The 27614-nt window shown below is 41.0% G+C and overlaps 1 protein-coding gene across 1 annotated transcript; it reads left to right on the forward strand.

Moving 5' to 3' along the window:
* Nucleotides 1-2093: 2093 nt before the first annotated feature.
* On the forward strand, nt 2094-26576 carry vax1 (ventral anterior homeobox 1; the record flags this gene model as incomplete). Its single annotated transcript, XM_080740421.1, has 6 exons — nt 2094-2151; nt 3019-3112; nt 3372-3488; nt 15695-15956; nt 18099-18286; nt 26034-26576. Exons 4-6 carry the CDS (start codon nt 15737-15739, stop codon nt 26574-26576), a joined length of 951 nt encoding a protein of 316 aa, XP_080596547.1. The 5' UTR covers nt 2094-2151; nt 3019-3112; nt 3372-3488; nt 15695-15736.
* Between the last annotated feature and the right edge of the window lie 1038 nt (nt 26577-27614).

A 27614-nucleotide genomic window follows, 5' to 3' on the forward strand; every position in this document is an offset into this window, starting at 1 on the left:
TGTTTCTGTCAGTCCTTGCACACTGTCGGAGAAACATTAAGAGGAGGCACTCTGTTTCAAAGGAGAGTAGGCTACTGTGATACTTTGATGTTGCTCGCCCTCTTTCCCCTGTGGAGTTGGCCATGAGCGAACGCAGGCAGAGGCAAGTACTGTTGTTCCCTATTGAGCTTGGCACATTTCCTGAGGCAAAGTGCCCAGATCACACGTCACACATGTCTTTTTTTTCATTCTCAAAAGGCGCCTGCAATGTAGTGCATTTGAAACTACATTGCAGCGCACATCATGGGGTGATCACATGCTAGCCTCCTGTGAATTGTTTTATTTTTGTTTATTTTCAGTTTATTTCATTGCTGAGTGAGGTCAGCAGACAAAGTGACGTGAGCGAGATGAAAAAACCTGGGTGAAATGTGCCAATCTCAACAAGAAACAACGGTAGATGCCAACTCGTTCATTCTCTTGGCCCTGACCTTTATTGATGATAACAGAGAAAGCTGAAAGGGAACTGTCGTCTAATAAAAGCGAAGGAAGCTCATCTCTTCTGTCATGGTGAGGTATCCTTGGAGGGAAGATCTTCATCCCTGTTTGTGCCTACTGCAATCTCACACTCAATGACTTTGTCCTTCGTGCCATTTTTGAGAGTGCGGCAGGTTTCTAGTAGCACGACTGGTGCTCCTATAGTTTCAACTTCAGGTTATGATCAGGGATTCCAGAGGGTGTCAGTGAATTTGAGGAATTACGTAGGAATGGAGGTCCTTGTGATTGTCCTCCTGAATGGAGTCAGTCAGCTTAAAAGTACACTCTTCTCCAGGGAAGTCAGCCAAGCAGCGGTTGTTGCTCTCAGCAGTGCCTTAGAAGGTTGTCTTTGTCGACACATCCATTCTGCAGGTCAGGAAACGTGTAAGAAACGTGCCGTTCTGTCCCTGACATCAGCTGTGATGATGTCAGTCTCTGCGGACCCTCTATGACAATGGTTCTCAACCTGTGGGTCAGGACCCCCAGAGGGGTCCCCAAATTATTTTGGGGGGTCCCCAGATGTTTAGCTAAATGTTAACATTGTTTTCTCACTCAGCAGTAAACAGACACATTTCTAAAGTGACAATTTAAAGACTTTAAAGACCTTTTAAGTACCTCTGGTCAAACATGGTAACAAACATGGTCAAATATTAGAGGCAGAAATTGCGAAAATAGCAGATCTATCTGTGAGCATGTAGATCTGCTATTTTCACTAAGGAATAGATCAAGTCAAACTAAATGTAATGCCAACTCCTACTATTCCAAGTGCTTGTCAGGGCGGGGGTCCCCATTTCAAATATGATTATTTTGGGGGACGCAGCCTGAAAAGGTTGAGAACCACTGCTCTATGACACCAGTATTGTGTGACATAGTGGGGTCTATGGATTCCTGACATGTCAGGTGTAAGTCCTTATCTATAGCCTATGGAGTTCCAGATGCGCTTATCTCCATAAATGCAGGTGGGGGTCTATGGATTCCTGACATGTGTATATCCTTATCTCCATATAGGGTTAGGGTGCTTGCAATGGATTCAGCATCATGACAAACCCCTAGTTTGACCCCTCACATCCTACTTAAATACCCAGAAAGGTCGCTGACTCGGGCGCCATAGCTAAATCATTAGAGCATGCCCTGGGCTATATCTGTGCAAAATTTGGCGATTTTAGACTGATTAGCACGAAATTACCATTCCATCTCCCTAAGGCCCCAGTACCTGCTCACATCCACAGCTTTAATCTGCATCGTCCCATTTGTATGTGGCGCCACCTGGAGGCTGGAGCACTGCTTGTTGGATTGCACTCTGACCCTAGGAAGGACTAGAAAACAGTGTTCTATTTTAGGACTCTCAATTACAGAGACTGTACACATACACATCAGAGAAAACAACTTAAACAAGCATAGACATAAATGGCACGACAATAAGTATTGCTTAAAAACATGAATTTACATGAATTTATTGTAATTATTGTAACGTTATTGCGTAGACAGTAGCCAACAACTCAAATAACTTCAGTTGCTCGGAGGATGACTTTGGAGTTTGGATCATTCTTTGGATGACATGTTTTGGATCATGGCTCCAGCAGACTCCGCCCACTCACTTAGTGGAATGACTTCAGTGCGTTTGTCTTGTTGACTACGGTAAAGTCTAACGAACCTGAAATGTAAAATGTCTAATCTAATCAGGAAGGTGTTCCATCCGTGGCATGTTGCCTACCGGATATCATCGTTAACTAATTTAAGGCAATCTAGCTAATTTCATTTTCAAGACAGAAATGGAGGTGCTTTTTCTTTATTTTTGTGTTGTAAGTATAAAGTTGAAAAGTCAACAAACCAAGCTTCCTACCAACACACATGAAGCTTATTGATTGGCTTTATTTAGATTTGTCAGAATTCATTTTTAATACTTAGCTAGTCTTAATAGTTTTTCAATGTTGTAAATGTTTTTAATAAGTAGCAGTAGCTTAACAATTGTAGGCTACTTCTCTCTTTTTTGAGCGGTGGTCACAACGCTCCTATACGTGGCCGTGTGTGTGGGTCTGTCTGTCTGTCTGTCTGTCTGTTTGTCTGTCTGTCTGTCTGTCTGTCTGTCTCCGTGTCCGTAGCCTGCACTCCTGCAGTAACCTTTTCTGACCACACATGTTAAGGGAGGGGCGCTGTTGCACACACACACACACACACACACACACCACCGCTCAGTTCACACGAGTGTGATTTTTTCTCTTTCTCTCACTCTCTCTCTGATTTATAGCGAGGCCTGTGAGGCTACTTGTGTCTATGTATTTTGAATTGAGAAAAGAAAGGGCCATTATTGGTGGAAGGAGGAAGTGCTTAAGTTGAGAGGTAGAGATTTCTGTAATTAAATATGCTGCTATAGTAGTCAGTAGATTCCTGCCAGTTAGGCATACATGTTTTTCAGCTGACAGAGGGTGAAAACTTACATGCACAGGATGTAAGGACATAATCACTGAAAAGTGAAAGGTAGGCCTATATTCTTGTGTCCATCAGGTGTTTGCCAACATCATGGAGTCCCTACTGTTGAGCATCTCCTTCTTCGGCACCTCTTGCAGAGAACCAGCAAGCAGAGATGGAGGTCTTGCAGGTCAGTGATATAGGCTACCTTATATAATTGTTCCAGTGAAGAAAAAATAAATAAATAAAATGGCAAAAAAAGTAATCAAGAAAGTCAATTCAAAGAACACACTTTTTGGGCAGGGTCTCCTCGTTGGTCAGTAGGAATGAGTAGCTCATCCAATGTTATTTTGAGCACCTCAAAACTTCAGACCTCTTAAAACAAACTGAGCATGCCTGCCTCGCACCTAAGACTCACCTATACCTAACCCCTTCTCATTATGCTTTAGGGATGGCTCAGGCCAGGGTACTAGAGACCAGTCCAGAATACAGCGACTTGCAAAGGGCCTATAGTCTTCAATATACTCAAGGGACCAGTGCACATGTGCCTATTTGACTACAAAAAAGTGAGTAATGCCCACGCCCACGAGCACAACACCAGAGGGTGGCCAGATTTGGCACAAACATGGGGATGAATTCATTCTACTGTTATGGCACCACATGTGGAATGCTCTACCAACAGACCACCAGTGTGACTCCTTACCCAGTATCCTCCTTGGCTTCAAATCACAATGAAATTACTCTACAAGAAGGCACAAGCCAACACTCGTTGGTGTTTTTGAGCGGTGGTCACACCTTCTCCTATACGTGGCCATGTGTGTGGGTATGCGTCCGTCTGTCCGTCCGTGTCTGTCTGTATCTAGCCTGCAGTACCCTTTCTGACCACACATGTTAAGGGAGGGGCGCTGTTGTTCAGGCCAGGCCAGGCACACTCACACACACACGCACACACGCACACACACACACATGCACACACACACACACACACACACACACACACACACACACACACACACACACACACACACACACACACACACGCGCGCGCCTCCACCGCTCAGTTCACACAAGTGTGATTTTTTTTTATATATGTAGCCCCAATGTAACTTATACCTACTAAATCCACCTTGAGTGCCTGGTCCTGGATTTTTGTATACATTTTTGACATATCTTTTCCTTTCTCCTGAACATCCTTTCCCTGAGTGAGCACAGGTGGTTTGAGGGATAGGCTACCAGTAGCGTTCCTGTAACTTCTTTTTTCTACAGTGTCAGTAGGCTAACATATGTATTCACTTTGTATTTTTCTGTATTGTATTTCTCTCGTATTGTAGTGTGCTGTTGGTTTAATTTAAGAAATTCATATAAAACTAAAAGCAGTGCTCTTCCGAGCACAGGTCTCCACCAGGTCAGGTATGTTATTGTGGCTTCCTGGTGGTGCTATAATAGGCCAATGTGAAAAGGGTGCCATGTCTTCTGATGCTGCATGCACGATTTGAGGTATTTTGTTCCAAAAATTGTTTTACATAAGTCGGCCTCCTGGTGGCGCTATAAAAGGCAGATATGAAAAATGCAGGGAAAAAGGTTATTCCTTGGCCTCTAGGGAGTGCGCTTACAAAGTTTTACACTGATCAGTGGAGTTAAAGGTAAAAACAAATCGGCCTGTTATAGCGCCACCATGAGGCTGATTTCAAATATTTGAAGTGGCATTTCTTCCTCGGCTTATTGGGAACGTGCATGCACAATTCACCAAAATCACATGCTGCGTTTATGATTTCAGGCATTTTTATTAAAAACGGACCAATCCTGCAAACTTTGGAAGCCAATCTTAGCCATTCAGGATGGAATATGGAAAATCGGACAGATCCATGTCGATCGCATGACTGTAGAGATAGCCTACTGTCTACCGATTTACATGATTTTTGGACAAAATCTGTAGGAGTACTGGCCAAAAGTTAGTTTAGCAAGAATTGGCCTCCTGGTGGCGCTAGAACAGGAACATGTGAAAAAGGTGGGGCAGAGGTTCTGAATTGGCATCCAGGGAGTGTGTGTGCACAGTTTGGCAGCGACCGGGCCAACGGTGCCGGAGATTAGCTGGTAACAGACGGAAGGACGGACGGACGCACGTACGTACGGACTACGGACGGACACACGCACGGACGGACAGGGTGCAAAACATAGTCTCCCCATGCCTTCGGCCTGGTGGAGACAGTGGAGAGCGAAAAATTATATTATCAGCAGCATCTGTGCTGCCTGAGGAAGAGTGCCAAGCTAGAAATTTTCAACTCACTACTATTACAGTAAAAGGCCACATGAGGGTGCCAGACGCTCAGTAGTCAGGCAAATCAAGTGTTTGGAAAAGAACAGTTTGGTCCCACAGCACTCTGCTTCTCTGTCCCTGAGCTTTTTCTGATGGTCCATGCCATAGAATGTTAGCCTGGGGCCAGCCTAGATACTAATGCATCTAGCTAACTAACTGCAGTATCATTCCCTCCTTGTTTTAACATGGCTGGGATATCCAGCTCAGCTAGGCTAATAGAATGTGTCCTTCCATTAGGACCTGAGGTCGATCCTACACATTTATTCTAAATCCTTACAGTTTTCTTAAAAACATATGTTGTTATATCAGTGGTCGAGTGGTGCTCAAAGTAAGTTTTTCATGGACCCCCAAAATTATGTGTGCTGTGGACCCCATTTGTTTTTGTTTGGGGGCTTTTTCTGCCTTTATTGATAGGTATATACAATAGGTTGACACGAAATGGGGAGAAAGATAGGGGGGTGACACGCAGTAAAGGTCGTCGAGATCGGGACTCAAACCCGCGACACACTGTCAGGCCGGATAACCAGCTTAGGTGCCTGGGCCACTACCCTGTGGGCCCCATCTGAAAACCTCTACCAGGGACCACCAAGAAGCAAAGATTTGTGTTAAAGGTTTACGTTTAAAAATATATACTGTATGTTACAGTTTGTTTGAGGTACCAGTAAGATTGGGGTTGGAGCGCTTGTTTTAGTTCACCTTATGGGCAGTCCCTGGAAGAAGCCCATGTCTCAGAGGTAGAGCAAGTCAAAAGTTTGGACACAGCTTCTCATTAAATGTGTGTGAGAAGCTGTGTCCAAACTTTTGACTGGTGGTGTATATTCAAAGCTTTTTACAAGTTTGATGTTTAGACTGAATGAGTTTGATTGTGCACATCAATATTAACAGGTGACTAGCAACAGTAAAAGGTTACACAGCACCTCACAATACAGATGCCACAGCATCTAGAAAGCAATGAAGCCTAATAGGCATGTGTAGCTGTGGTGACCAGATCAGTAGTAATGAATGATATCATGTTAATGTTGTAATAGCCTAATTAGTTCCATTGCAAATCTGCCTGATTCCACAAAAAGCTGATATCTGATAAAATACCAAACTTGTTTCATTATGATCTTTATCATAATTCTATTGAACTCAAAACAGTGTGTAATGCAGTGTAAATGGCAGAAATACAAAAATAACCACTTTCATACTTGCATATGTGGTTCACAAAACAAACAGTTCAAGTTGTGCTATTATTGTTATTATTATCATTAAGGAAATCAGAGTTGATTATTAAATTTAGATTCTAAAATTGTTGTTATGCGGAGGAGCTTTGTATTAAGGCAAGGCAGTTTTATTTGTAATGTTTGTATAGCACATTTCAACAACAAGGCAATTCAATGTGCTTTACCCAGAACACCAAGCAAATGAAACACAATTATAAAACAAAAGAAGTTCAATTTGACAGATACAGTGCAGAAGAGAAAAGAAAAGACAAAAAGAAACGTAACTCTATCAAAGGCGGCAGCAAACAGAAAAGTATTTCGTTAAATTAGAGTGGCAGCAGACCTGCAGTTTTCTGGGAGTTTGTTCCAGATATGTGCGGCATAAAAACAAAATGCTACTTCCCCATGTTTATTTTTGGTTTGAGGGACAGAAAACAGGATCTTCACAGATTACCTAAGAAGTCTGGATGGTTCATGATAAAATCAGAAATATATTTGGGCCCTAAATCATTTAAAGCTTTATAGACCAACAGTAGTTTTTTGAATGCTTCACTTTATTGGCATTAGTAGGTATATATATCACTTTCCTTTTGGACCACAAGATTCTGGGTTCAATCCCGGGCTCTGCCAACTCAGCATGAGTATGCATGAGTAACGTTAGGTTAGGTATGCACTCCACCTCAGCAATCCATCTCCCAGGGGTCTCTTACTCATTGGAAAGGGGATAGAGACCATCATTCTCTACTGATACAGACACTTAGCCACCCCGAACAGTATACTTACTTACTACAGGTATGTAGCGAGAGAATATGAGCTAATATCCAAAATACTGATATTGTGGATATGTGCAGAGTCAAATATGGGCCAAGTATTGCATTCAGTAAGAGGTATTTGGACCTATATAAACACTTTGGTCGACTATGTCTTCTGCAATGTTTCCTAAATGATCTGATGTTAATGAATATTCTAAATTAAGAAGGTTTTCATTTGGTCATACATTAACAGAGTAAATTGTGAAGGCAATACAATTTCCTTTAACAGATGCAATCAATTATCGTGAACCACCTACTCTGCCAATAAACACATTTTCTTTTCTTCCATCTCACTCTGGCCTTTTCTTTTCTTTGGTCCCTAGCAACCTGCTATCAAGAAAGTACTTATAAAATCCCCTTGTTTGGTGAAAACTATCACCCGGAACACTTGACAGCGGTGTCACTTCCATACAGCTGGACAAAAGCGACTGCTAAAGCACCATATTTTTATAGCACAGCATTTATCCATCTAAGTATCCATTGTTGTCTGTTATGTGGTTGCTCTGCTTTGGTTGGTGACAAAGCGCTGCAGTATTGATATTTTTCTTCTTCGAAGGCTGGATGATTTTTGGAAGAATAGGGGACTACATGCAAAATGCTCTTGTATGTTTGAAGAAATTAGCTTCTGTTTATCATTTTTTTCCACCTATGCCTGTGTAATCATTGTGCCAATGAATACGAGAGGAGGGGAAAGCAAAGAGCTATTATTGATATGTTTTGAATAGCTATCTTTATCATTTTAACCCAGAGATTTCTACACTTTTTCCAAATGGCACTTGTTATTAGGGGCCAAGCACGCAGTGCATAGCACCTTTTGTTATTGGCTTTATTTTTCTTCTTCTGCTTCTGAGAATTATCTCTACGTTTTGCTGTCGCTTTTTATGAAATGTGGCAGAATGATAGAGGGTCATGCAAAAGGTCCAATAAATGAAATTCCCAAACATTGGCCAAATGGTGGCGCTATAGCAATTGAAAATCCCAAAACTTTGAACAGCTATAACTCATGCCCTGTTTGAAATACAGCCATGAAACTTCATTACACATGTGCGTCTCCTCATGCCGAACAACTTTAATGCTGTGACTTTTGACCTCTGACCTTTAGATCTCCCACCATTTGAATTATATGAAAAACAGTTCAAATCTATCTCCTCCTGCGCACAAAACTTTTTTCACATGAACTTTGGACCTGAGAAGTTTGTATGTGAAAGAATAAAGTTTTTATAAGCCAATGAATATTGCATATACATACAAAGTCACATTTTCATGACACTTTGCAATAATGTAGAGGGTTAGTCCAAATATCACTGAAACCAATCTTACTCCGATTGGCCAAAGGTGGGCACCATAGCAAGTGTTCAAACTTTAAACGGGCATAAGTCATGCCTTGTTTGGCTTGAAGCCATGCAACTTGCTTACACATGTGCCTTGACTCAAGAGGAACACATCTGTCTCTTTATTCAGCAAGCTCCACCCCCTTAGATATTTCCACCATTTTGAGCAGTTTGTTGAACACTTAAACCCGTTTCTATCCTGGGAATTTTTAGAAATTTGCATGAAACATTCTACATACAATCTAAGGACCTTTTTCTAACATTACCATGAAGTAGACGTTTGTGCGTGAACGAATTAAGTGTCAGGGTTACACCTCTCCATTCCGAAACACTGCCATTCCGAAATCTGACAAGTGTGATAAGTGTAATAGTGTAATAGTGTAATAAAATAATAGGTGTAATAGGGTAATAGCTGTAATAGCTGTAAAAGCGTAATAGTGTAATAGATGTAATAAATAGGCTAAGTGTAATAATTGTAGTATTGTAATAGTGTATAGCATAATAAGTGTAATAGTGTAATAGGTATAATAGTGTAATGGCGTAATAGGTGTAACAGGTGTAATAGTGTAATAGTGTAATAATGTAATAGGTGTGATAGTGTAATGGTGTAATAATTGTAATAGTGTAATAGGTGATAGGTAATAGTGTAATAGGTGATAGGGAGTGGAGGTGGGTGGTGGTGGGTGAAAGTGGATGGAGATGGGTGACAGTGGCTAATATGTGTGATAGTGTAATGGTGTAATAAGTGTAATTGTGTAATAGTGTAATAGGTGATAGGGAGTGGAGGTGGGTGGTGGTGGGTGAAAGTGGATGGAGATGGGTGACAGTGGCTAGAGGTGAGTGGGTATGAGTGGAGGTGGGTGAAAGTGGATGGAGGTAGGTCAGGGTAGGTGAGGTCTTCTTTCTCTCAAGTTCAATCTTCCATGTTTCTATGGCTTATAGTGCATATTGCTTATAGTTTCTTTTTCTGTGTGCCTTAGTCTATACTATAGCTTGGCCCCATTATCGCTGTTTGCAGCTATATTTAACCCTTATAGCTATATGGCCAGAATGAGTTTGTGAGTTTGTGAGGTTGTTTCCTATTCTATTTCTATTCAGGGGGACATTCAACATAAACAGCAGATGTACAAGGCAAGCTCATGTGCCGCAAGTTCCCAATTCAAAGCGTTGTGAGAGATATGCTATGTCCGGTGAAGAGATTTGGTATAGACTACCTTTCTTTGTCTATGTTCACACAAGTACACACACACACACACACACACACACACACACACACACACACACACACACACACACACACACACGGACCTACTGTAGTATAGAGCCATGGGGGACTCCGGTCAACTAAATATAGGCCTATATGGGTTTAAGTAGTTAAATCAATACCAGAACACACACATCTATAACCTCTCTATTTTAGACATCCATCTTGTTATCTCTAAATTGTTATCCAGACACCACCATATTGTCTGAAGTCATAGAACTTCCACTCATCAGACACTTCTCAAAGACATTGCAGACAAAGTAACTGCTTCGTTCAACAAGTCTCATCATGCTGGGGAACATAACCTGACCACAAAGCAGCGAAAAATAGATATATAGATGGATAAACTGATACCTTTTTTCTGATATTAGGCCTTTTGTCAACCCGAACCCCAATGATATTTCTGGAGAGAGAGAGAACATTTTGGCGATTTCAAGTGGTAAAAACACAACTGACTTGAACATCATATTTGAATTTCTTGCAGGACAGACAAAAGTGTTCAAAACTGAGTAATATACCCAATAGGGATTTTGATTTATACAATGTATTGGTACAGGTATGTTAAAATTAGAGAACACATCCCAGTGCTAAAGTACTAATCTTCTATTGAGACTACAATACTTTACGTGTGACATAACAGACAGCCTAAAAGCCACAACAATCCTGTGCAGTAATTGATTTACTTGTGTACGTTCTCAATGAGTAGTTTTAGATGCCATTCTTTTGTCCTGGGGATAGTACTTTTCTGTAGTAATTACCACAGGTGTAATTTGAGCACTTCTTTTGTATCTGCAACAGTTATGTCCCCATTGTCAGTCACAGTGTGTGCCTAGACTAAAGCACGAGGGGGAACAAAGAAAAGCACCGTAAAAGCTTTGAAAATAAATCACGTTTCTCCCCCCCCCCCCCCCTCATTCCTTCTCTCGCCACTCAAAAATAAACACCATTTGATGGATTTCTTTTCTTGGCAAGGTATGTCTTTTGGGAGTATTCGGAAACATGAGAGACCTAACTTTGTGAGGCTGCAGTGCTTCCCGTTTAACCTCATCTTAACTGTATTGCGTGATACAGAATTACTGTGGATTGGCTCTGCTGGGAGCCATAGCTATTATGCAGCATGCAGTTGTTGAACAGCGACCACTGAGAGACCGTGTGTGGCAGGGACGTGCTGGCCATTGGGAAAAGCGGGACAACTCCCGAACGGGGGCTGGGCGGCCAACAAAGTAAATCGTCACTGTCGGGCAGAAACCTCATACCGGTATCTCCAAGTTTCGAATTTGTACATTTTTTTTGCAAAGCAATGCCCTGCTTCATCATACAAGGCCGTTGCACAAAAGTAGTGAAAACAGCAGATCTACAAGCACACAACGCCTCACACCGTGAGGCGTTGTGTGCTTGTAGATCGGCTGTTTTCACTAGTTTAAATCATTTTTTTAATGATAAATACAAAACAAAACGGTTTTGGACATACAAGGTTTCCACCCGACAATGACGAAATATAACTCATGTAATTGGCCCACTGGCTATAGCGCGCAATGAGGGCCTCTCCAACTCTTTTTCCCCGGCTGAATCAGGGGCCCAGCACGTCCCTGGTGTGTGTTGAGTGTGCATGTGCGTGCGTGCGTGCGTGTGGAGGGCTCACCTATTGGAAACGGTCCACTCATGCTCTCCATCCCTCCCCTCCCTCCCTCCCTCTCCCTGTTTCCCCTCTCTTGAGCTTTTGTTATTTTCCCTGCCTCTCCTCCTAACCAAGCTCACAAAAGGGAAGCAGAAATAGATTGATTCTCATTGTATAGCGGTGGTAAAATACATTTTAAGCTAGGCAAAATTATATTGCCTCATCCTTGCTCAATTCATTCAGGTCACTTGAATTGAAACTTCACAATCATACATTGTGATATAACTATAACAGGTTATACACTTTTTTCAATGTAGATGTTCATTGATTCTTCAAATCATCCTAAATCTGTTCCAGCGTTAGGCCCCTGAATGAATACAGCACTGGTTGTAGAGACTGTACTCTTGTGCCTTCTCATACAAATCCATATTGAATCTCTAGATTTAGGTCAGATGAACTGAAAACCCTCAGTGCCCATAAACAAAAGAGTTGGTGTGAGAACATAATGTGTCCACCACCATTACCCAACACACAAATCCATTAATTTCAATTATTAACTCAGTTTTCAAAACTGCTCAAACTTAAAAGACTATTCAGAAATGTTGTTTTCATAACATCATTTTGGAAAGTGCTCCATTGTAAGGCACCAAGACATTCTTTTAACAGGAAGGAAAGTGTATCACCAGTGTTGTGATCAACTCTGCGGCAACTTAACGTCATATTCATAAACATACAGTAAAAGGCTTTCCCAATAAGTGCCACGTAACATTAGTTTCTGAGGTCAAATAGTGGCTACTGGCTACAGTGAAGGAACTTGGTAATTAGGCGTTAATGCAATGCTTAAGCACATGAAAGTCTGTAAACCGTAGCTCTCTTTTCTTGATTTAACAGACTAGACTAGAGAAGGCTTTATTTTACGGAAGTGCAAAGACATGTTGGCGTCTGATACAATTCTGTGTCAACAGTAACCGTTTTCATCTTGGAAATAGCTTGAAATTTCACACCCTTGTCCAGTCTGGCCGATTGGAGCGATTTAGGCTTTGATTTGATTTCCTGGTTTCCTGATTTGTAAGACACATTGATTTCTAACCAGGCATTAAATGTGTTTAGAGGACACCTCCGATTTCCTGCGTTGATGAATGGAAGTGTAATGAAATCTCCTCTGGTTTGGTTCTCCGTCCACGACACTACTCATGTTCACTGTTAGACTCTGTGTCGTACCAGCAGAGGAAGTCTTATTAAACATGATGACTGTGAGACTGATGATGCGAGTGATTAACAAGTGTCCCTGTAGTGGTTTGGTCATTGTCAAGCTCTCTCTCTCTGTGTGTGTGTGTGTGTGTGTGTGTGTGTGTGTGTGTGTGTGTGTGTGTGTGTGTGTGTGTGTGTGTGTGTGTGTGTGTGTGTGTGTGTGTGTGTGTGTGTGTGTGTGTGTGTGTGTGTGTGTGTGTGTGTGTGTGTGTGTGTGTGTGTGTGTGTGTGTGTGTGTGTGTGTGTGTGTGTGTGTGTGTGTGTGTGTGTGTGTGTGTGTGTGTGTGTGCGTGCGTGCGTGCGTGCGTGCGTGCGTGCGTGCGTGCGTGCGTGCGTGCGTGCGTGCGTGCGTGCGTGCGTGCGTGCGTGCGTGCGTGCGTGCGTGCGTGCGTGCGTGCGTGCGTGCGTGCGTGCGTGCGTGCGTGTTCCTTGGATATTCCTGTTTTGTAATGACAGTATGATGATGTACAGCTGGAATGGGAAAGGGTCTGGGATTAGCCCCCTAGCCAGTCTCATTTGAGACTTCCAGTCACGATTGAGAAGTATTACTAGAAGTCTTATGTGAATCTCACTTAGAAATATACTGTGCAAGTGTGTTAAGAAATAAATATAGGCCTACAGGAATATACAGAAGACTGACTGCAATTATTTATTATATTTTATGAAATAATAATAATTCATAATACCTGTAGCATCAGTATTGTTTCATGGTGACTACTGTTGTGGTCTGCAACATTATTGAATACTCCCTTTATTTTAGCTGGAGTGCATAGGACTAAATCTAAAGCAGCCACACAGTGGGGAGCAGCATTTAAGTACAGATGCTTATGCCATCTGATCCAAGAGCACACTGCCGTGCCAAAAATGACGTGGCTGAGTACCACTTTGACTGGCATTATCTCAGTTGTTGCCAGCATTCATGATGACTTTCAGATTCTGCTGTGATTCTGTATTTGGAGGACTGGCATATACTATAGGTGGAGAGAAATTAAGTCATATGTGATATAAGTAAGTATGGGAGTTTATATGTGTGTGTTCTGTGTTGATTAGCATTAACTGTTTTGGCAGTGTTTTTTTTTACCCTTCAAAAGTGTAGTTGTTTTAAAAACATAGATTGAAGAAATGTAGTAAAGCACATTAATTTGCAGGTCGGTACAGTGTGGTACAAATGAATACACAATGTTTTTATTAGCACTTAGCAGGAACTGTGTGTGTGTGATATTTTTTGCAATATACAGAACAATTGAAACACCAGCCTTTTCTCCTTCTTACCCATTGTTTGGATCCTCGAGGCCAAGACGCTGCATCCTCAAATCTGTTTCCCAGGCTGGGGTTCTGCAACACAGCTTGAGAAGTCTAGGTCCCCCTTTAGTCGCTCTCTTTTTACCCCGTTTTTTTACCTTTCCCTAACAATGGCTCCTTCCTCACTCCAAGCAGAAGCCCCCCAAACACTCTGTGAATAAAGTTAGTCCAACATGCGGCCCTTAAACCCACCCCGAGACTGCTGCCGGGCAGCCACACTCATGGGATTGTTTGGTAATAGTCCAATTAGATAATTGCCATCTTTCACTCCTTTTCCTCTCTGTTTCCCATAAAGGCATGAATGGTGCTCGGGGAGGGGGGCAACCTGAAGAGGGCTTCTGGCCGGCTAAGGTGACGAGAAGAGCCAGAGAATGTTCTTTGCACAAGGCCATTGGTTTGAATTGAATCATTGTAGCCTAATCAATGGTCTTATTGGATTACTGGCCACTGCTGTGTTCAGAGATATTGTTGCACTGACAATGAAAATAGCTAAGAGTTGGTGGGTGGGTGTGTAGTGGGCTGGAAGTAGAGTGGCGGAGAGAGGTGGGGGCCATTCCAGGGGTATGTGTGTGAGAGAGTGTAGGCAGTCTAAGCACTAATGACAAGTTTTGTTCCCCTTTTTGTGTTTTTCAGATGCGTAGGTTAAGATTATGAGAGCTGCAGACGGCTTCTGGGGTGTGTACATGTGAATAGTTAGGGATGTGGAATTAATTGCAGGACCTTGGCTCACCGGGTTTCTCTGCTCAGCCGTTGTTTGCTGTTGTCAATTATTGATGGCCTACAACACAGGAAACTTTGAACAGTTTGGTTACAGCAGAGCCCAGCAATTTTGACGTTTTTGGAACCGACTGCCTTTACAGAATTTGAACCAAGTGGATTTATTCTTCATCTTCTCTGTCGCTCCTATACTTGTCCTCTTGTTCTCCCTCTGTCTGTTTCTCTCTCTGTCGCTTTCTCTTCTGTCTCTCTCTCTCATTCGCTCTCCCACTCACATAGGACAGTATAGCAACGGACGCTGTGTGTGGCAGCGATCTGTCGTTTGGCAGGAGACCCCAACGTCTCTTGTCCATATAATGTTAGCTTTTCAACCAGGTATTTTTTGAAAAACCTGTGGTGAAAAAATGGCTGGCCATGCCACGCGGATGGAAGAATGAGGTGTCCAGGAACTTTTTCTGGTCTGGAAGAGTCGTGCCTGTGCGATTCTGTGTTGCGAGACAAGACCAATCATTTGCCTTGATTCCCTGGCCAGAGAGCAGCGGAACTGAAGGAGACGGGACGCGCGAACCCTTCCATTAAGATGTGATCTATTTCCCCAAACAATTTAGTGTATTCATGAGGTTACGCAAAAGTGGAGGCTGCAGAATTACCGTAATCAATTGAAACAGCAAGTGTGCGTCCATGGCTCTGATTATTTGCAGATCATCTATCAGTCTGATGTCTATGTAACAAGGCGAGGGGGGCATTAAATCACTGTCGAGTTTCACTGAGAACTCCATGATCATTGGGCAAGGGAGTTTGGTCAGCGATAATAGGGCTACGGGAAGTGTTTCTCCGAACATTAGGTAGCTGACTCTGCCCTAAAAGGTGCTGCTTTGAAAGTAAAATCCACTCTGCCCCAGACAAACCAGCGAGCAATATTGTCCGTGATCTCAATTTTTTTTGACTGACAAAGGAAAAAAAGAGGCGGACGATCGGAAAAGGTCCAAGAGGATAAATGAGCATGGAGGTCAGGTACAACCAAGAGTCGGAAGCGATGGTGCTGAAGAACGGACTAAAGGAGGGGAAAGATGGCAAGGACTCTCAGAGCAGCCTGTCCAAGACCTTCCTCAAGGAGCAGCAGGACTCCTTCACCCCCTCTGGGACCGCAGAGAACTGCGACAAGAACAGGGGCAACACGGGGGACCCCGACTACTGCCGGAGAATACTAGTCCGAGGTGAGCTTTTCTTTTTTCCTTTTCTTTTACAGCTCATGGTGTGGGACTTCTTAATTCATATTATCGTCGTTGTCGGGTGGAAACCTTGAATCTCCAAGTTTCAATTTTTTTTTACGTTCTTTCGCAAAGTAAAGCCCTGCTTCATTATACAAGGCCGTCGCACAAAAGTAGTGAAAACAGCTGATCTACAAGCACACAACGCCTCGCACCGCGAGGCGTTGTGTGCTTGTAGATCGGCTGTTTTCACTAGTTTAAATCATTTTTAAAATGATAAATGCAAAACAAACGGTTTTGGACATGCAAGGTTTTCACCCGACAACGACGTTTTGTTCATTCTTACGACGTTTTGTTCATTCTTAGACAAACCATTTATAACATTATATGATTCATGGAACTCTCCTCTTAGAAACGATTAAAGAATAATCCTGTTAACGACCGTTAATGTTTAAAATAATGCCTTGGTAATATTGCCGACCACACTCGTGTGGGAATGCTGTTGTTAGGTACATTTTAGGCTTTATTTCAAATTATCATCTGCTTAGGGAAATAACGCAGTGTTTTGCCTGTGTTCTTTATTGGTGCTTTGAACTTGCAGGCCGTGTTGGACCATGACAGTAACACAAAAAATGTACAGAAAACAAACACTAATGATACAATTAGTAAATTATTTTAAAGCTAATTGTCCTTTCTACACACAACCCTTTAGTGCATGATTATTGCATTACCTCTTTTAACATTTAGAAAATGTGCAAAAACCTTCACAAATTAATGTTTCATTCATAAGTACTTCTAAACTATTCCATTAGGGATACTTGCCTTGTCAAATTAGACTAGACTTCTGAATAATATGCCTAATCTTGCTTTAAATGAACGATATATGATTTGTTTTCCTTCTCATGTGTATATTTATTAGTGTGAATACTATGGCATTTTAAGACTAATAAATAAATATGTTCTATAACTGTGTTATATAGTCACATATTTTCGATAATCGATACAATACATTTTTAATCTTAAACAAAGAACTGACACAGTCAAAATTTTGAAAATAAAATGAATACAAAAATGTATTATATTTAAAGTTTAAAAACATCCAGCCTTTATGTCAATAATTGTTCACTACAAATAAAGTATTGCAACCACTTCCGGCTTGCATAAAAACTAAACTAACTAGATTTTACATAATTTATTTTTATTGCTAAGTTTAAAAGCCAGACACTACTTTTATGTAGAGCTTAGATTTTAATTAGAATTAGTCCTGTAATGGTCTGTAGTGAAACAGGTAAACGAAATAGCTGAAATCAAAGCATAATACTGGTATAATACAGTTTTATTTTTAATATTGAAATGAATGTTATAAAATAAATACAAGGAAACTGTGGATTTTGTTAGACTCTCACAAATTTATAAAGGTGTTTATACTTTTAATTTGAACTAAATCATTTCTATTTAATCTAAATCACTGTTTACTTATTTCTTATTTAGTTTTATTTCATTACAAACAAACAAAAAGGGAGAAAAGCATATCTTTTTGGAATAATACTCATCCACTAATAAAAATAATACTGAGTAAGTACCAGTATTAATTATAACAGTAAGAAATGTTTCTCATATATATTACGGATTGTGCGTGTGTGTGTGTGTGTGTGTGTGTGTGTGTGTGTGTGTGTGTGTGTGTGTGTGTGTGTGTGTGTGTGTGTGTGTGTGTGTGTGTGTGTATACAGTATACACACACACACACACACACATGAGACATGAGACACACATGTATACTGTATACACACACACACACACACACACACACACACACACACACACACACACACACACACACACACACACACACACACACACAAATATACAATTTAACAAAATGTATTCCATATGGTATGATGATTTCAATGTTGTTAAATCCATAATAACAACATGATAATAAAAACAATGAATTTAATATTAAAGGGGGTAATAATAATACTTTACTAATAATAATATAATTTTGGCAAGACAAGAAACGCAACATAAAGTCATGCTAAATCTACACCAACCCACAGTATACGAACATTTAGCTATTATTGCTTTTAATGACTCTGTAGCCTTATTCTATGTTGTTTCTCACATTACTCTGGTTGGTCTTCCTTGCAGACGCCAAAGGCTCAATCCGAGAGATTATCCTGCCAAAGGGACTAGATTTGGACAGGCCCAAGCGGACCCGGACCTCCTTCACAGCTGAGCAGCTCTATCGGCTGGAGATGGAGTTCCAGAGGTGCCAGTACGTGGTGGGGCGGGAGCGCACAGAGCTGGCCCGCCAGCTCAACCTGTCTGAGACCCAGGTAATTTTCACAATTACGTAATTTTTCAAAAATAGCAGATCTACAAGCTCGCAGCGCGGCACTCAGTGCCGCGCTGTGAGCTTGTATATCTGCTATTTTTCAATAGTTAAAGCATAAAATATTGCGTCATAATGTGTTCAGGCCTAAATGGGTTAAAGTGGTCTCACCACGCAGACATAATAGGCCGCAACCCCCCCAAAATAATCATATTTGAACTGGGGACCCCCCCATGGGGACCCCCCCACCCTAACGAACACTAAGAGTTGAGGCAATACATTTTCGGTTCTATTGTGAAAATAGCAGATCTACATGCTCACATTGTGAGCATGTAGATCTGCTATTTTCACAATTTCTGCCTCTAATATTTGACAATTTGGCCAATGTTTATTTTGCCATTTTAGAGGCATTAAAAGGTCCTTAAATTGTCACTTTAGAAATGTACCTCTATACACTTAAACTTTATGTTGGTTTGTTTACTGTTGAGTGAGAAAACAACGTTGCACATTAAGTAAATCATCTGGGGACCCCCCTGGGGGTCCCGACCCACAGGGTGAGAACCACTGTAATAGTGAATTGGTGCTCGACCTCTACTGATCAGGGCCCACTTAGAAAGCTCAAAGCGTCTGCGGTCCACCCATCTATTTTAATGACTGATCATCAATCGATTGTGTTCCGGCTTGGATCAATGGAACTGATGTGTTCACAATGATCACAATGAAAACCTTCTAAAAAAGTTTTAAAGACAAAAATACCATGAAATTGTTTCACATTAATTCTTTCATTTTAATGTAATTTTGTCGTTAAAATCGTGGTGTTTTCACAATTATTTAGGGGCCCACTTTGCAAAATCCCCACGGCCCACAGGTTGAGAATCCCTCTACTAGTGCAGACTATTATACAGAGCATGCAACACATTGGATGCAGTAAAAAATGGTGGTATACAGGTACACACAACCTTTTTGGGTGCTAAATATTTCTAGTCTAAAATACAAGACATTACAATACATAGACACAACAGAATAAACAAAATACAACAAAATAAAATAATGCCCACCCATCCTTGCACCTGCAGAGGGGACTAGATTAGGTTTATAAAAACATACAAATAAATACAATTAAATATGTATAAAAAGTACAAATTTAAAAAAGTAAAATATTAATCTAAACATGTATTGCATTTAAATACTTCATAATATGAAAGAAATTCCCCCCCAAAAACAATAATTTCTCTTAAAAAGAATTACATCCTGGTGAAAAGATGAAAGGTCTTTTCACCAGGATGACAAGCTAGGGGCGTTAGGTGTCTTCCAGGGGAGCAATATGCAATGTCTGGCTATGAGGGAAGCAAACAAATAGTCTGTCTGGAATCTGTGGTAACAGGAAGAGTGGGCACTACAGAAAAGTGGGCACCTCAATGTACAATTGGCAAATTTTCCCAATAAAAAAAAAAGTAAATAATAATAATAATTATAATTGCAAAATGGTCTTAAGTAATGTAAAGTTTGCATGATTTACATGATTAGATGCTTGAACATTCGCTAATTAAGGTCTAAAATCTCTACAATTGCAAGAAATTGCTACAAAACCAGTTTATCCGATTATGTTGGGCATAAACAAGAAGGATTGAAGGGGTTGATAGTCTTTTTAACATTTTGAACAAAATAGCCAATTTTAGATCAAGGTGCTCAGTCCTCCTTTGTGACCACTGTCCTTATATTGTATCCGAATCTGTTGACCCTGCCCACCACAGGAGACACACCAAAAATAGCAACATAAGGGACGTGGAGGCACAGAAAAGCCAAGAACCAAGAGAGTATTACAAAAGCTGTCCAAAAAGAAACACTTTTTGGTCAAGAATTAAAAGTGTATGGTAGGGCTGTCCCCGACTAAGGATTTGTATAGTTGACTATGATTGGCCGAAATGTGTTGATAGTCGAATGGTAGTCGAATGGCCCCGTTTTCTTTTTTCTTTTTTTGCATTCGACTGAGACATTGGCATTCGACTAGATGCCGTTTCGATCGATTATTCGACTATTCGAGGTCAGCTCGTATGGACTGCAGGAGTTTGAAGAGACCCGATACAGGAATCATTTATATCTGTTTATATCAGTTTACTCTGCTTGGCCCTAGTTTAATGAATGAATCCTGTGCACCACTTTAACCCATTTAAGCCTAGAATTATTGAATGCTTTAACCAGTGAAAAATAGCAGATATACAAGCTCACTTGTAGATCTGCTATTTTTGAAAAAGTCGTGAAATTGTGTGCAAATCTTTGAATATTTTCAAAGCGAACGTTTGTAACTAAGATTTTGCTTCTGGGTGGTCCCTGGAACTAAATATTTTGAGATGGGGGTCCGTGGCCAAATAAATATCATTTTGGGGGTCCTTCACATGAAAAGGTTTGAGAACCACTGACATAGTAGTCTCTCAAGAACAGACCAACTGAGCTCCATTTAAGTGAAAAGGATCTTTTCTTTGACGATGGCTGGCCAGATTGCTGACATAGAAACATAGGTTTTACAAAAAATCTTAGAAGGATTCAAAAGACACTTATAGAATCGGGTCAAAATTCTAATTTTCACGATTTTTCAAAAATAGCAGATCTACAAGCTCGCAGCGTGGCACTTGGTGCCGCGCTGTGAGCTTGTATATCTGCTATTTTTCAATATTTAAAGCATAAAATAATGATACACAATAATGTGTACCCGTTCTAAATGGGACTGAATAAGGTACATGCGAGCGCATGCACAAGAAGAGCTGATCCTAGATAGCGCTTCCCTCCACCAATCCTCACTCAACTCAATCCCAGATTCCCCCTCTCCCTGTACACCGGCTCTACCCAGAAGGAAAGGTCATTTTAGAAGCGATCAACTGATGAAATACTATTCAGAAGATACCTTGGTTTTATTCGAGCTGCATTAATTTGCACTGAAGATTAAATTGGGCATGTACATTTTATTACAGCTACATGCTTCTGTTCACATAATGCCATATTTGCAATGAATTAGTTATATACTGTATACAATATGAATAATTAAATCATTATTTATTATAAATAATTAGTTAATTCATTAATGTTAATAAATAATTAAATAGACAACAAATGATACAGCAAATTGAATTAGCTCAATGCTCTAATATTATTCCAACATAGATCATGTCCTCCCCCAATTTTAAATTCTCAACCTGAATCACCTTGTTCACTGTTCTGTTGATGACAGTTTTATAACACGATTTACAATTGATGCGTTTAGCAGACGTTCTTCATCCAGAGCGATTTGCAATAAGCAAGGACAGCACAATGTAACAACAACATGCCTGAGCAAACACTCGTTCATTCAGTTGAAGAAGAAGGACATTGAAAAGTATGTTTTGCATGAAAAATCAGGAGCTTTTGCACACTTGAGCTGCGGGGGTCAGGAAAAGGCCACGCTGTGCCTATTGTGGGTGAACTGTATTTGCACTCTGTGTCTCGTGCAGCCACCATAACATATCAGACTTAGTCGGTCAGTCATCCTATATGGTTTTGACTTAGGGGAACGCAAGCTCTCCGCTTCAAAGCTTTGGTAGTACTTTTAATTTATTTATTTGATCCTGCGAGCTGGCTAATGACACAATCTGCCTCACTTACTGTCTATATGTTTATAGTTCATGCCATAAATGTTTTAGTGCCACTAAACAAGCTTGACTTTGAGCAGGGTCAGTGGCAGGCCTCAACGCATAGTCGCTTTTGTTACAGCAAAGAAATACAGTGTTTTTGTATACACCTTTGCAAAACTTTAAAATGTGTTGTTTTCTTTTGTAAATTGTTTGTTCATAACATATTTGATGGTACTGTTATAAATAGTCTACATAATAATTCCATTATACCATTATTTTCCCACAACACATTTAGTACATTCATCTTAATATTTACAGTAATATATAGTACATAGGTTTTTGTTTAACTAGCATTCACTCTTTATTTAGGCAGAACAGTAGTTTTTGTATGTTCTTTTACATGCAGCCATGCTCCTTGATTACAGTGAATCTTAAATGTCTCCTTCATGTGCTGATGAAGTGCCCTCTAATGACTGCTTCATGAAATTAACATTTAGTTTCCAGGCTCTCATGTGTTACATTAAGAAATTACAACCATTTGCCGTAGTGCGCACGTCTTGATTTGAGCTGCTGGCTTCACAGAATAGCTGTTTTGGTTGGCGTTTATACATGTAGAATGCAACCTTAGTACAACAAGGATAGGCAAGATACATCTTCCGACTGTGCCCCTTTGATCATTCATATTGTAGATAAGATAGGATGTTGGATTACAGAGCAGTTCATATTACCCAGAGAGAGAGAGAGAGAGAGAGAGAGAGAAACTCTTCTTAACAGTTGGTGTTGGTGAAGAATTAATCCAGCTGCGGAAATGAGGAAAATAAAATATTCCAATGTGATTGGACGAGCCGTAGCCGTAGTAAGATGTTGGCCGCTGATTGGTAGGTGTAATTATAGTGTGTGTATGAAAGCAATCAGGTATGATTGCTGGAGATTTCATCAAGGATACATGTAGTAAACAATCACCTAGAAAATCTGTTTCTCTCTCTCTCTCTCTCTCTCTCTCTCTCTCTCTCTCTCTCTCTCTCTCTCTCTCTCTCTCTCTGTGTCTCTCTCTCTCTCTCCCTCCCTCATTGTGCAAACAAGTGACATATGGATACTTGAAATTGACAAAATGGATCTGTCTAAACATGAATGCATTCATTTTGAAATTATATTTGTGTTCTTGCCACAGTCACACTTCAATCAATATTCAGTCGGAGAATATTATTTAGCTTTCTTTCTGTTTGCATCTATGGTTTATTGTTTGTTTGTCTCCATATCTATACCCATTATACGTCCTCTGCTTTTTGTTGCAAGATGATGATGGCATGTTGTAAGAGAAAACATAGCTCCACGAGACATCACAGTAGTAGCTAGTTAAAGTAAAAAGTAAAAGCTATAATCATCATATAATTTCATATTTCCTACTAAAACATGTTTTTCATGTGTGTAGTATAACACTGTATACATTGGTTTCATACCCTGGGAGATATATATATATATATATATTATTGCATTTTGTATAGGCATTTGTTGTTTTATATATATACTGTGCGTGCATGCGTGAGCGTGTGTGTGTGTGTGCGTGCGTGCGTGCGTGTGTGTGTGTGCGTGCGTGTGTGCGCGTGCGTGTGTGTGTGTGTGTGTGTGTGTGTGTGTGTGCTCACATACATATACATATAAGTAAGTACTGTAAGTAGGTTGGAGAGGCTTATTGTCGGTATCAGCCATGAATGCAGGAGCCCATCCCCGTTTCAGTGAGCTATACTCCTGGGAGATGGGTAACTGAGGCGGAGCGCCACACCTACAGTACCATCAGCTACCAGTACTTAGCACACCACCTACCGCACCCGAGTTGGTGGTGACCGGGATCGAACCCAATACCTTGTTCAGGGGTTCCCAAACTTTTTTGTCTCAAGGCACCCCATAAATATTTTTTTAATCCGAGGCACCCCTACATTATAATTTTCACTCCCAGCACCTTATATTTATAGCATATCGTCGTTGTCGGGTGGAAACCTTGTATGTCCAAAACCGTCCGTTTTGAATTTATCATCTATAAAATGTACCAAACTAATGAAAACAGCCGATCTACAAGCACACAACGCCTCGCATTGCGAGGCGTTGTGTGCTTGTAGATCGGCTGTTTTCACTAGTTTTGTGCGACATTCTTGTATGATGAAGCAGGGCTTTACTTTACCAAAAGACGTACACATTTGAAACTTGGAGATAAGAGGTTTCTGCCCGACAGTGACGATATTTTAGTGATTATGTTGCGAGGAAAATGTTAAGATAATAGCCATTTTGGTTAGAACTGACTGAAAATAACTTTGTTCTTCAAGTTTAAAATGATACTAAATATTTAAGTGTCCAAATAAATTCCAAATATTATCAAATGATCTCGCGGCACCCCTGGACTGCCGTCACGGCACCCCATGGTGCCCCGTCACCCACTTTGAAAACCCCTGCGTTGTTGTCCAAAGACGAGCTCTACCGACTGATGCATAGGACGTATGCATTCTAGAACTACACAAGCCAATTATAAATGTACTATAGCAATGTTTTCTCAGCGATTTCCTTCGCTTTATTGTTGTCTTTTGGAGATCTGAAACAAGTGCCGAGCACGTTTTGCCTCCAAACCCACACATTAAAGTCCCCAGTGTTAATCGTCCCAATTGTGTAATTCTGAGAGTGTAAATGAAATGAACACTCAGGATGTAGCCTATAGCTTGATAGTCTAAAGAGGCTGAAAATGCATTTTATGTGTTAACGGCTATTTTAAGCTAGCTTTGATTGAATTATCTGACCCAGTGGCATATTTAGTAGTAGCACAGTGGGTCTACCTCCCCATGATTGAATGAAATCACAGCTGCTATTGGATGTAATCAAAGTCTACAATAATTACTTCGTTGATCACTGTGTGTGTGTGTGTGTGTGTGTGTGTGTGTGTGTGTGTGTGTGTGTGTGTGTGTGTGTGTGTGTGTGTGTGTGTGTGTGTGTGTGTGTGTGTGTGTGTGTGTGTGTGTGTGTGTGTGTGTGTGTGCGTGCGTGCGTGCGTGCGTGCGTGCGTGCGCGCGCGTGCGCGTGTGGGTACTGTACATATATATAAAAATAGTTATTGGTGGTGGGGTGCATACCAGTGTTACTACGTAATTGTCCATTGTCAACATCGGCTACATAGTTTACATAAACCGCCACAATTGTTCCTAATTGCTTTCTTTTAAGTTTTGGCCATATTCAGTAAATGTAGAATCATTGTTTTAACATTAGCTATAAGACACTGTATCGTTTAACGCCCTCATCAAGCAACATCTTTTCCAGATGTAATGATACTGTACGCCGATGTGTGAGTTAAAATGGGTTGATTGGGTTCCATTAGGGTATTACAGTAACTTTAGATAAATAACAGTGTGGTGACTTTCAAAGGGGCAAATTACCTATACCTACTATTACCTAGTAACTTTCAGTCTCATATAGTGTTTTTCCACACTGTTTCAACATGAATGACAGAGAATGAAATGTAAAAATGTTGAGATCTACTCAATTCCACTGCATACAGTTATCTAAACAGACATTTTGAAGACAAAGACAATCTCTAATAGCTATAAGTCAAAATTAGACTGATATGGTCCTTTAAATTATAAAAGTTATCCAATTATGTAAATATTTCATTACCATTACTGAGCCCTATCATTAACTGTATCAACTGTATACTATCACTACAGTTCAAGCAGTGAAATGCTGAACAAGACCCGACAACATTTCGCTGCTTACATGTCTGAGTTAGCGACAAATTGATTGATTCATTGATTGAATACTTTATTAAACAGAAATGTAAACAGCAGGTAGCCAGACACTCAAAAAGGTCCATTGTGGTCCTATATAAGACCTTCTTGAGTGATTCTTGATTCTTCTTGATTCTTCTTGTCCTTGAAACCCAATGCATTGTCATGTGTATCACTATTGACGCACGCACGCGCACGCGCACGCACGCACGCACGCACGCACGCACGCACACACACACACACACACACACACACACACACACACGTTACTGTAACTACAAATGTTCTGTGATTTTGCTGTGTACAGTGCGTACCGTTCGTGATTTCACTTTCTATGACTGCTTGTTCACGGACCTCCACATGTTCTGCTTCCTTTCCCAAGGTCAAGGTATGGTTCCAGAATCGGCGCACCAAGCAGAAGAAAGATCAGGGCAAAGACTCTGAGCTGCGTTCGGTGGTGTCAGAAACCGCTGCCACCTGCAGTGTGCTCAGACTGCTGGAGCAGGGCCGGCTCCTCACGCCGCCGGGCCTGTCGGGCCTCCTGCCCCACTGCGGCACTGGCACGCTGGGTCCAGCCCTGCGGCCTCCCTCAATGGGCATGGCCAACAAGAGCAGCAGTAGCAGCAGCAGTAGCGGTAGCAGCACAAGGACAACAGGCATGAGCCCACCTCTCCCCACAGTCACCAGCTCAGGGACGGTGTCAGGCCTGCAGGGTTCTCCAGCGGCTCACGGCCTGTTTAGCTTCCCCATGCCCTCCCTGCTTGGCGGCGTGGCCACTCGCATCTCCTCCAACCCGCTGTCCATGGCTGGCTCTCTGGCCGGAAACCTGCAAGAACTATCAGCCCGCTACCTGAGCTCCTCCGCTTTTGAGCCTTACTCGCGGACAAATGGCAAAGATTCCATGGACAAAAAAGTTATGGAATGATGATTGCTTTCTGCAACAACAAAAAAAGAAAAAAAGAAAAATGTTTTTTTTCTCCCTCCGGATGCGTTTGGGATGATTTCTTTCTTAGCTTTTTGTTGTCTTGGTTTTCTTCGGCTTGGTCTCTCTCACCTCTCAGTGTCTTTCTTGTGTGTTCTGTAGCAGTTCATGTAAATCCTGTTGCACATCTGATTCATACAAGGAGAAAAAGCCCTATACGTGCTCATTCTATCAAAGACTGCAGTGGTGAAAAGATTTTGCACACATTTTTCGTCTCCCTGTTGTGGGACTGTGATTGAGAATACTTAATAGATACAGTACTTTCCCAAGAGATTACAAACAGTCTTTGTTTAGTTTTTCTGTTCTTCAAAGATTTTTCTCACATCTATTTAGACAAAATCTCACATTACAAGAAGCCTGCAGTATATGGCTGCTTTACACCACAAATGTTATACTGCTGAAAGTAAGTTGTTGTACAGCAGGAAGTATACGGGCATTGATTGAGACTATTAGATGATGTACGTTTTTTAATTTATGTTTCATTATTTGTTTGTTGGATAGATTTTCCAGTAGTAGTGAGTGGCTAGTTGAAGAAGAGCGAAAGAGAAAGTGTGTGCATGTGCGTGTGCGTGCGTGCGTGCGTGTGTGCATGTATGCGAGAGGGAGAGCGTTGTTGAGCACTTGATTCAGAAATTAATTCAGTCACCAAATCCATGCAACAAAGAAGAAGAAAGAGTTGAAAATATAACATTATTAAATTCCAACCAGGCCCTTTTCTCAACATAGCTTTGCAGAAGATAAAATGCCATTCAGTTCCACCTCATCTTTGGAGATCATTGCACATACCAATTTAGGGGAGCACATTACATGTGAATCCATTTACATATGCAGATGTCTTGCAATATTATGCTATGATAACACGCTTATATATATCAGTTTGTATTTTCTTTCGTGTTTGGACCAAAACAAACTAAAGAGATGTTGTCAGTAAGATAGTTCAATTGTTCCGTGTTGGTTGTTTTCTAAATAGTTTAGTGAGAA

The sequence above is a fragment of the Nannobrachium achirus genome, assembly GCF_963921795.1.
Source record: "Nannobrachium achirus genome assembly, chromosome: 13".
In the NCBI taxonomy this organism is placed as follows: domain Eukaryota; kingdom Metazoa; phylum Chordata; class Actinopteri; order Myctophiformes; family Myctophidae; genus Nannobrachium; species Nannobrachium achirus.